Here is an 11,187-nt window from a genome sequence, read left to right as displayed (position 1 = left end):
ATTCCTGGAGCTGCTTTCTGAGAATGCCTTTTCAGAAGAGGATGTGGCAGCTTGTGCAGACACAGGGGTAAGGCAGCTCAGGGCTGTCTGGGGGGCTGTCACTCCTTGGCCAGCCCCCGTCTCCCACTGCCCTGCAGCCTCTGAGGCACAGGGTAGCTGCAAGAGCTGCTTGTCTCCTGCTCTACTGATGAGCAGGTGTGGGTGGGGAGGTGGTGAATAAGGGACTTATGCTATGAATAATGCCGGGAGAAATGTGCCTGGAAAATGGAGCGTTGGGACAGGGTTCACGTGAGGCAGCACACTGCCAGACAGAGCCTCCCGGGACCGGGCCACCAGAGGGGCTGCCCTCCTCTGTGTCGAGAACTGAGGGATGTGGGTCTGGGTATCAGAAAGCACATGACGGAGCTGGGATTTTTGCCTTTTAATCTGGATGCTTTTACCTGTTTCTCCCAAATGTGAGGTTTGGGTTAAGCAAGGCATCTCCCAGCTCACACCCACAGAGGATGCAGGAGACCTGTGCTTTCTCCTTGCACAATGCAAAAACATCGCTCCGTTAGCAAAGGAGTGAAAAAGCCTCTAGGGAAATTAGAGGGAAACAGGTTTTCCCTTGAAATGGGGCATTCTGGACTTCTCGGTCACCTGGGGCACAGGAGAGAGCTTTTGCTGGGGTTGGACATGGCTGTGCATCCCCTCCTCTTCCATCCTCAGCTAGCGCAGGGGAGAAGCGCACGGTGGGCACGCAGTTGAGAATGGGGGGTTTGGGCAAGCAGGCAGCCGGGAGAGTGATGAGGAGCCAGCAGAAGCCTCGGTGCCTGGGATGCTCCTCACCTGCGGGCCAGACCTCACCTGCTCCCACACCTTTGGCCACAGCCGGGGCTCCTGCTGCCCCCACCCAGTGTTCCCCAGCACCCATCTGGGGTGGCCGGCAGAGAGGCAGGTGTTTTGCACGCTGTACCTGGAGCAATTGGGAAACAGGCAGCAGCGGAGCTGGGTGGCAGGTTGGACTGGTTTCCCTCTGCACCCGGCGCTGGCACTGACGTACGAACCCACTCGCCAAACAGATCCTGCCCCGTCTCCGTGAACCTGAGCTCGCGCTGCGCCGCGAAGGATGGCTGTGCCGGAGCTGTGAGCCCAGCCCAGCGCTGCAGCGGCCGATGGACGGCAAAACCACTCCGGTAAGGTGGGGGCAGCTCCCCCAGGTCTGGGGGTGGCTCGGTGGCTGTACGGACCTGTTTTCCTCGGGGTTTGTTGGAGGGCTGGGTTTCTCCCTCCTGCTCCCTGGGGTGTTGGCTTTGCTTATTGCTGCCGGCGAGGAGAAGGACCTGGGGTGAGCTGCCGGTGGGGTGCTGCCTCCGGCACCCCCTCGGCACACGGAGAGAGGAGGGCGGCTGCCAGCATCCCTGGTGTCAGCCCTGTGCCAGCAGAGGAGGGGTCGGGGCTGCCAGCACCGCTGCTTTCCCATGCTGGAGCGGATCTGTGAGCCAGGGGGACGGGCTGGCGCTGCCGGTGGGAGCTGGTGTCGCTTGGCACCCGTGGGAGCTGCAGGTTCCTGAGCCCTCTGGCACCTCTCGCCAGCCCGTGGGGAGCAGCAGCAGCACGCTGGTGGCCTCAGCCCCTGCTGCTCTCCCTCACCCGCTCTCCTGGCAGTTCTTTCCATACTCTTTTTGGGCTGGGACCTGCTTGGTGTCGGCTGTGGGGCCTCACTGAACATCCCGTAATGAGGAAAACATCCATCCCCGGCTGGGCACGGGGCTCAGCCTGCCCGGGTGAGGCAGCGGGTAATTACCATGCCGAACGCTGCTGGCTGTGCCAGCAATGTCCGGAACGTGTGAAGCCGGCAGCGATGGGCTGGACGTGGCTCGAGGGGAGGCAGGGCTGTAATGCCACCCTCATCCTGCCCCTTGGCGTGCGGGTGCCGCGGAGCAGCTGGGGTGGGGTGGGCTCGTGCCCCATCCTGGCTGGGTCCGGAGAGAAGGGCAGCCTGTCCCCAGCACTGCTTTGCAGTGTGAACCCAGCTCTGGGCAGCCCTGAAAGCAGGCAGCAGCACCACATCTTGGTGAAAACAGGGCAGAAATTGGGATGCCCACATATGGAGACAATTACCCAATACTGGACATCCCCACTGTGCCACCTTGGCTTTGTCACTTGGATTAAATGGGCCATTAAGAGTCCCAGGTGCCTCCCTTGGCTTTGCAACTGCAGGAGAGTCGCTTCATCTTTCTGTGCCTCCATTTGCCCATCCATGGAATGGGCTGAGCAGCGATTACTCACTCCCTGGAACATTTTCTGATCTCAGCCTGAAGAGCCGCTCGCACTGGCATAGGGCAACCTATCCCTGGCCAGATCGGGCTGACTCAATTGGCACAGCTTGTCACCTGCGCTTGCAAAAAGGCCCTCGCATGCTTTGGGGCTTCACTTCTCCATGCGTTGCCCCTTTACGGCATCTGGGTCTGCACAGTGTCCTCCCGCAGCCCCTGCCTGGTTTGTCCCCGGGACTGGGGGTCTGTCCCCTCCCAGGGACACGTCGCTCAGCTGCGGCACTCAAGCGGGACGGGTGTCCCAGGAGGGAATGGGGGCTTTTGCAGGCTCGGGAGGGTTTTGTCCCAGGTGAGTGTGAGGACAATGTCGCCATTGTGTGCTTGCTGAGCTAATCTGCCGTGGACAATCAGCACTCCACAAACAGCTGAAGAAGCCGGTTCCCTGCCGCAGTCAAAGGGCTGCTGAGCTCAGCTGGGAAAGGTGATCACCTGTTTAGGCAGCTCCTTCCAGCTTATTTAAGCCAGGCTGCTTCCCTCCCCTCTTGGTGCTCCAAATCTTGGGTAGCTGCCATGCCCTTCTCCTCCTCCGAGGCACGGCTGGGCCCCGGGTCTGGTTGCAACACCCCAGGTGTTGCCTGACTCCTTCCGCCGTGCCTCCCACTCCGAAACTGGGTGACTGCTGCCTGCTTTCGCTGCTGCCTTCCCCATCCCGCGTGGATCCTGAGCCTGCAGCCCAGCTGGACTGCCTTGCCCCGGGGTTGCCCTCACTGATGTGGATTTGGTGGCTGCCCCTCTGTGGCGGGGAGTCGAGCTGGAGGTCAGTGCACATGGCAGCTCCAGGTGCAAAGGCTTCTCTGGTGCTGCTGTTTGTGGTTTAGGTGCTTTTCTCAGCTCTGCTCAAAGCCTCCAAGCAGAGCAAAGAAGGAGTGAGGTGATGTTTATGCTCATGACAGGTCTAGCAAAGGGCCTATCTTGCATACAGGCACGGTCCACTCGTTCCCTGTGTGTCCCCAGCAGCCCTGTGCCCCGTTGTCTGAGCATCAGCCCGGCACGGGGCTGTCTGTGCTCCCCCTCCCCACACCTGACTTTCAAACACCAGCCCGCAGCAGCGCTTCAAGCTCTTGCGGCTGGTGGGACCTTTGCAGAGAGAACGTCAGAGAAAAAAAGGGCTCAAACCACAGCTGCACATGTGAGACAGGCATGGCTCCGGCTCTGACTTTTACTCAAAAGCCAGCAAAGGATGAGCAAAGGTTTTGTGGGCAGAAGTCGCAGCTCGCTTACTGCTCCTTAACAGAAATATCTTTGTAAAGCTGCTGCTGTTCGTTCTCAGCTCCACTGGCTGTACAACAGCAACCAGTTAATACTGGTTACCAGAAGCCCATGGTAAAAGCTTTGTTAGCTTCTGCGATAAACCTAGGAAAAAAAATACTTGGACTTTAGACTTTTAAGGAAATAAGTGGCTAATGGTTCACCCTAGTTTAAGAAAGGACACGTGTTTCCTCCTAAGGAATAATAAGAGCAATTCAACCTATAGTGAACTTATGTGTTAATTTGAAATGTTTGTAGACTGAAGGTAGAAATACATTAGCATCCAGCATCTCTGGCTTACTGATGAAGCTGGGCTGTGTTTTCTAGTACGCTGGACAGGTTTGTCCTTAACAGCATTGTAATTCTGTTGAGCTGATAAGTGAAGGATTACGCTTGCTTGCAGGAGGAGGCATGTGAAATATGAGACGTGGAGATAGCATACAAATGCCAACGTAAATGATACTGTCTGGGTACTTACAAAAACCTCATTTTTGCATAGACAGGAGAAATTCTTTCCCTAGGAAGGGTTCCGGGTATCTGTGTTGCTTTTTTCCTGCAAAGCAGTGGTGCAGGATGTGCTGCAGCTCTTGCTGATCGCACACGCTTTCTAACGATGGGCGCTGAGGATACCCAGGGATGTTTCACGGTGCGGGCGTGCAATACTCGCTGTGGGACCTGGCATCCCATCGCTGTGACCGCTCACTCTGCAGCCCTGCCATGCCAGCCCAGTGGCGCCCAGCACAGCGAGGGCTCTCCTGGGCTCCCCAGCACCTTTGGGAGAGCCCTCGAGAAGGCAAGCCCGCAGCACGGCGCTCCTGGGCTTCCCCACAGGGCTGCCGTGAAAATCGGGCACAGGGAAAACTGCCCTTTGGCTGCCGGCTGAGCAAATTTAGCCTTGTTATCGCTGGCCGGTGGGGAACGGGTGAGAAGGGATGCTGCGAGACAGCAACTGCCTCTGCTCCTCCCCATGCACACGGGTCACTGAGGAGCTGCTTGCTTGGTCCTTGTCCCCTGAGGTGAGCAGGGAGGTGGCTCTTGAGTGCCGGGAGATGTTGGTGCCTGTGCCGAGGTTTCCCCGGGCGGCGGCGGAGGTCTGTGCAGGGGGGTGGCCCCGCGCACCCCGCTGCTGGCCAGGGTGGGAGCCCGCGGCGCCGCGCCTGCCGGCTCTGCCGCTGATGCCCACGGGCCACGAGCAGCTCCTGGGGCACAGTTCAAGGTGCGGTATGTCCCCGGGATGTCCCGCTGGGGGCTCAGGCAGACCCCGTGCGTGGCCGCGCCGGGCTGTGTGACTCATGGGATGCTGCCCAGGAAGTTACACCACCGCGTTGCGAGGAAGGGCACAGCTGTATTTACAAAGCATGAGCCTGAGCAGGCTCCCGACGTGCTCATTAGGGCTCCCGATTCCCGGCAGGAAACACGAGGGTAGAGAAGATCCAGCTGGAAGGGGGTGACTCGGCAGCAGCAGCTCCTGCTGCTGCTCCTGCTCTGCCCGTTCCAGAGCCATGCACCAGCCCTGGTCCTGCTCGCTGGCTTGGCAGAGAAAGGGATGTTTTGTGGTTACGGGGCAATGTGATCTCTAGCAGCTGCTGGGCCAAAAATCAGAGACAGGCTTCCGGAGAGGTGTGTTTGAGCCCCATGTGCTGGCTGGCAGCACCCTTGCAGTTTCTCTAAGGCACGTAGTCGTTTCTTATTGCCAAAGCTGTATCTGAGGTTTCACAAGTGGCAGAGGAAACAGCATTATTTGTGGGCTTAGTACACGGGTCCTCTCTGAAGGAAAATGAGAGGCTTCTGTAGCTGATTGAAGCTGATGGAGCACTCGGAAGAATGTATCTTGAGGAAAGGAAACAAATACATATTCTTTTGCAAATTCATGGATTAGGAGTGGCACAACTGCAGAACAGCATTCCAGGGGGCAGGATGTTTCAGGGCTTGGAAAACACTGATTATTAAGTATTACTAAATAACAGCTGGAAATTGCACTGTATTTTTCAAAAGGCTAATTAAGGATAGATGCATAAATTGGGGCACTAGCCCTGTGGAACTGGGCCACAGCGTGACTGACCCGACGCAAAGCAGCTGGCTGATTGCTCTGATCCAAGCGATCGGTTTGGGAAATTTGGCCAGCGGCTGCCTAAAGGGGAAAAGCTCTGTGACAGAGATTTGCAGCTGTCCCAAATGGGGCACAGCTCAGAAGAGGCACTGCAGCAGTAACTCTCCATGAGGTCTGTGGTACTCTGGAGAAATAGCCACCACATGCCGGGGACCTTGTCTCCATGTCACCTTCGCCCTCATGGCTGCCTGGGCAGTGAGGGGACGGCTGGGGGACTGTCCGGTGAGCAACAGTCATTGCCAGTGACGATCTCCTCTGCTCGCAGTCCACGGCATCACCCAGCAGCGTCCCTCCCAGCCTCCATGCCTCCACGGCCAGCAGCATCTTCAGTGCCCGAGCTCCGCAGCCTCGAGAAAGTGTCCTCGGCATCAGCTTCAAGCCCTACAGCCCCGAGTCCAGCCCGGCCCCGGCCCCCTGCACGACCTGTGAGAGCACACGTAAGAGGATGGTGCCGAGGGTGGTCTCTGCCCGCCCTGGCCCCACTCCCACGCAGGGTGGGGAGGGATGGAGGGAGGCAGGGAATGGTCCCTGTGCCCGTGGCTGGCACAAGCCTCAGCCACAGGCTGGTGTTTCCCTGGGGGCGTGAGGGATGCGGGGGGCAATGGAGAGGCCAGTGACCATGGCAGGATGGGGGTACCCCAGGGGCAGTGCAGGGTGTGCATGGCCCTGCTCTCCCACTTCTCGTGGGATCCCTGGGGAGCCGGGGAGCTCCTGGCACACGCCGATGGGCGGCAGGGTCTGGGCACCCCGGGGAGGCGGCTGCTCCCCCTGACCCTGCGCCCTCCTTGCTGCCAGGATCCTCCATGTTCAGAGCTCCCTGCATGAGCCAGCGGCGGCTTGCGCTCATCTTCTGCGTCTCCATCCTCATCGTGCTGCTCGTCGCCCTCATCCTGCTGTGTGAGTGGGGTCCCAGCTGGGCCAGCTCGGGGCTCATGTGGGGGGACCTCGGAGACGGGCTGGGGAGGCCTGGGCAGGGAAGTGCCCCGGGGAAGCCCCGGGACAGCAGACGAGCAGGCAGAGACGCTTGTCCCTTTTCCTGGGTGTTCCTGACATCTGGTGGACACTGGGAAAGCAGAGCTGCTGCTTGGGCTCCCTGCGCTCTCGGGATCGCACTGCGCTTTCCTTCCCCTGGGCTTGCTTTGGTGGGTAGGGCACCCCCAGCAGCACCCGGGCTCGTCCTCCCTGGGGTGCAGGCTTAGCAGGCAGGACCCATCAAACAAAGTGCAGTCCATAGGCAGAACAGGCACAGGCACTGGGGGAATCACTGTCATTTAGTCTGCCTGACATCTAGCTGCTGGTTCTCCAGCTGCTGTAGCTGGTGGGCTTGAAGGATTTGCGGGGCTGAATCCTTCTGCAGGAGCAAGTTAGAAGCAGGTGGAGTGAGGGAGGCTGGCAGCAGCTGAGCTGCTGCGCTGGCACAGGGGGATGCTCAGGCTGGCCAGCCATTCAGTCTTGGCTCGAAGGGCAGATCTGCTCCCAGCCTCACACCTGGTGTTTGGGAGAGCCCCTGTGTGTGGCAGAGCTCCTCCAGACCCTGTCCAGGGGGGCTCACAGCACCCTAGCCCAGGGTGAGCCCCTGCCACTGGCCCTGGCCTCATTACAGCGTGTGCTTGCTTCTAGTTATGTTCTGGCGGTCACAGACTGGCATTTTGTACAAGGAGCCTGCCGAGAGCTGCAAGCACAGCCCCGTGCGCTGTGACGGCATCGTTGACTGCTCCCAAAAGAGCGACGAGCTGGGCTGTGGTGAGGAAATGGGAGCTGGGGTGGCAGGAATGAGGGGAGACCCTGGGCTCTGAGTACCACTGACCCCCTGCTCCATCCCCACAGTGCGCTTCGTGTCCGACGAGTCCCTGCTCCACGTCTACTCCAGCACCGAGAGCCAGTGGCTGCCAGTGTGCAGCAGCGCCTGGGATGACTCCTTCTCCAGAAAGACCTGCCAGCAGCTGGGATTTCAGAAGTAATTCCCTGGGAATGGGTTGTCCTGCTTGGCTGTCGGGGTCCCCCCTCACTGCCTCTGTCCTCTCCCCTCCCAGTGTGTCACAGACTGAGTACATTCCCCTGCACTTCTCTGGCAAGAGCCTCAGCGTGACCGACGAGCGAGAGACCATCCAGCAGAGCCTCAACAGGTACCGGGCAGTGTCACCTTCTGCCCCTGCCCTGGTGCCACAGGGCTGGGGCTGAGGCTCCCTCCCTCTTCTCTCCGGCAGCTCACAGTGTCTCACGGGAAAGTTCGTCTCCCTCCGATGCACAAGTAAGGGGGCCGGCTGGCAGGACCCGTGGCCGAGGGCGGGAAGGGCCAAACACTTGCTTGGGAGCACTTTCCTCCTTTCTTTGCACAGGGTTGGGCAAACAGGGCGTTTTCCAGCAAACAGTCTGGGTAACAGAAAGCTACAAAGATTGCATTCCCTCTGGCCCCGATGAACATACTGAGTGCCTGCGGGTGGTGGGGATGCTGCGCGCATCCCGCTCCAGGCTTGCCCCCTCTCTGAGCCCTGCTCTCCTCTCCAGCCTGTGGACAGAGGATTTCTGGCCGGATCATCGGAGGAAAAGAAACCTCTGTGACCAAATGGCCCTGGCAAGTCAGCGTGCAGTACGGGCCGATCCACATTTGCGGCGGCACCATCATTGGCGCGCAGTGGGTCCTCACCGCAGCGCACTGCTTCTTCATGTGAGTGCTGCCGTCCAGCCCGGGGCGCGGGCTGCAGGGAGCAGCGCTGGTGCCAGCCCCAGCCGCCGTCTCACTCCCGTTGTCCCTGCCTCTCCCTGCCCAGGAACAGCATGAAGATCCTGGACGACTGGAAGGTCTACGGCGGGGTCTCAGACCTGAAGCAGCACGCAGAGGGCATCTCCGTCTCCCAGGTCATCATCAACTCCAACTACAGCGACGATCACGATGACTACGACATCGCTCTCATGAAGCTCTCCAGGCCACTGACGCTCTCAGGTGAGGTCTCTGAGCCTGGCTGGGGCTGGTGTTTGGGGGCACAGAGGGAGCCTGGCTGCTCCGCAGCCACCGGGCTGATGACTACAGCAGCTGTTTTGCTCCTGGGTGACTCATTCCTCTCTCCTTGCCTGCTTTTCATCATGTCTCCCTCCAGCTCAGGTTCGCCCAGCCTGCCTCCCCATGTACGGCCAGCGATTCCAGGCTGGCAGGTCCTGCTTCATCACTGGTTTTGGGAAGACGAGAGAAAATGAAGGTGAGAGAGGATGCTGGCTCCCTGCAGGCAGCACCTGAGAGGAGCAAGCGTGGCTCTGCTGCAGAACTCGAGGGCTGTTCTCACAGGGGCGTCTCGCAGCACTTGCTCCTCCTGCCTTGCAGATAACACATCCCCAAAGCTGCGGGAGGCCGAGGTGAAGCTGATCGACTACAAGATCTGCAACAGCGACAAGGTGTACGAAGGCTACCTGACCCCGCGGATGATGTGCGCCGGGTACCTGCAGGGAGGGAAAGATGCATGCCAGGTGAGGCACAGGGACATGGTCCTGCCAGGCGATGTGGCACGGCACCAGCAGGGCTTGGGTGCCAGCAGAGGGGCATCTCCTGTCCCCTTTCCTCACTGCTCTGCCCCTCTGTACCAGGGTGACAGCGGAGGGCCCTTGGTCTGCGAGGACAATGGCCGCTGGTATGTGGCCGGGGTGACGAGTTGGGGGACAGGATGTGGCCAGAAGAACAAGCCTGGTGTTTACACGCGTGTGACAAAGCTTCTCAGCTGGATATACAGCAAAATGGAGGTGAGGCGGCACGACTCATAAGGTGGCCCCGTGTCCCCCCAGCTGCTGGCACCTCACCCTTGCTCTCCCCTCTCTCCCTTGCAGAGCGAGAACGACTAAGACCGGGATGGACACTTGCCTGGGCCGTGCCCCTCTGGCTGGCACGGACCCCTGCCCTTGGTGGCTGCCAGCCCACGATGCTACCAGCAGATCCCCCCACCTACCTCTGGACTGTCCATGCAGCTGGGGACCTGTCACTGCCCCCAACCTCTGAAAATACAGCGCCTGAAAAGTGACTCTGCCCTCGCCCAGTGCAAGGGAGGTGGCTTGCAGGTGGCTGGGCAGGATACCCAGCCAGCCCTGGCCCAGCAGCGCAGGGGACAGCTGCCCGTGCCGGCTGGGAGCCACCTCCTCGCCCTGTGTCTGTGGTTCTCCTGTAAATAGACGTGTCTGGATGGGGGCGTCATGAGTGCTTCCTAGCAGGACCGCGGCACGCTCGGTGGGCCAGGGGCTGCTGGTGATGCCCGTCTATCCGGAGGAGGTTGTGGGTGGAAGCGAGGAGCAGGGAAGCCGTGGGGTGCCCGTGGCTCGGGACCCGTCTCCTCCGCACGCTGCTGCCAGGTGGTGGCCGTGGTTGGCAATGGGAGCGCCCGTGGGGGGAGCAGAGGCTGGCTGCCCCTCGCCGAGGCTGCGCTCCTCTCCCCACACGTGTGCTCGGCTGCAGAGGGGCCCTGGGGCACCCGGCCACCCCGCACGCTTCTCAATAAATGGTTTGGTAGTGCTCTGTGTGGAGAAGGCTCTTTTGGACAGGCTGGAAGGGAAGCCCAGTGACCCCTCTGGGTTACTGGTCATGATTGGGAGAAAGGAGCTGCCTCTCCTCCTGGGGAAGGAACTTGGTGTGGCATGGGGAGATAAAACCCCCAGTGCTGTTGTGTCCAGTGTGTCCTACAGAGGAACTGGGAACATCAGGTCCCCAAATGCTGTGAGTACCGGACTTTCCATGGGCCAGGCAGCCTGGTTTCTGACCTGCATCACTTGCAGCGCTTACACTTGGCTGTTTGTGGACTGGGAAGGCTCATTTCCCATAAAAGTGCTGGCAATTGTCATCTCCAACCATGCACAGGCTCCGGAGCTGCAGAGGCTACTGCAAAGTGAAGATGAGAGCTTCTCAGGGTGCGTGGGCACATCCCCTCCTCAGCTCCTGGGAGCATCCCCCGGGTTCCCAGAACCGGCCGCCTGCTGTGGAAAAGGTTATCTGCAGGCAGAGGGCTGCGGTTTGCATTTGAATTTTGGGATAGCAGGTTGAGTCTGGCTCTATGTGTGCAGAAAGCACCTGCTCCTCCCTGGGGCTGGCAGCAGGTCCCCGTGCACAGGGCGGCGCTTGGCGCCAGCTCCAGACCTGCACCGAAACAATTAGTGTTGTTGCCTTTTGGGAAACACTGAGTCAGCCTGACCTCAAATAGCTTTTCAAAGAAGCAACCCAGAAACCTCCCACGGTGTGTGTGAGCCTCGCGTGAAGGGGGTATGCAGAGGACAAGGGACTGTTTTCGCTTTGCTTTAGAATGTCTTTGCACTCTACCTTCTGGTAATTTACTGAAATTCTCTGTGCCCGTTGGGTGCCCTGTGTTAGGGGCGCAGTGGCACCCCTGCCCTGGCCGCAGGACACGCGCCAGGGAGGAATGGGGGCTCTTGCTCCCCAGCACACGGAGACAGCGCATCTCTGCTGGCAGCGTTACAGCCCAGTGCCCTGCATGTGCAGCCTGGAAGGACACGGGTCCTCTGGCCAACGCAAGCAGCCAA

The 11,187-nt window shown here is 59.9% G+C and overlaps 1 protein-coding gene across 2 annotated transcripts; it reads left to right on the top strand.

The window, feature by feature from the left end:
• On the top strand, positions 1–9,670 carry TMPRSS13 (transmembrane serine protease 13). Of its 2 annotated transcripts, none has more exons than XM_065651960.1 (13): positions 1–67; positions 1,062–1,175; positions 5,942–6,113; positions 6,472–6,573; positions 7,297–7,419; positions 7,504–7,633; positions 7,710–7,802; positions 7,884–7,927; positions 8,185–8,344; positions 8,448–8,620; positions 8,775–8,873; positions 8,996–9,138; positions 9,256–9,429. In XM_065651960.1, exons 2-13 carry the CDS (start codon positions 1,155–1,157, stop codon positions 9,427–9,429), a joined length of 1,434 nt encoding a protein of 477 aa, XP_065508032.1. In that variant the 5' UTR covers positions 1–67; positions 1,062–1,154. The 2 variants fall into 2 exon arrangements, with proteins under 2 accessions (XP_065508032.1, XP_065508031.1); XM_065651959.1 differs by lacking the exon at positions 1–67 and adding an exon at positions 9,493–9,670 and having other exon boundaries at positions 1,070–1,175; positions 9,256–9,408.
• Positions 9,671–11,187: the final 1,517 nt, after the last annotated feature.

Source organism: Caloenas nicobarica, chromosome 26 (assembly GCF_036013445.1).
Source record: "Caloenas nicobarica isolate bCalNic1 chromosome 26, bCalNic1.hap1, whole genome shotgun sequence".
NCBI classification, from domain to species: Eukaryota; Metazoa; Chordata; class Aves; order Columbiformes; family Columbidae; genus Caloenas; species Caloenas nicobarica.
Note: the sequence above shows the minus strand (reverse complement) of the source record. Positions and strands in the feature narration are given on the sequence as shown.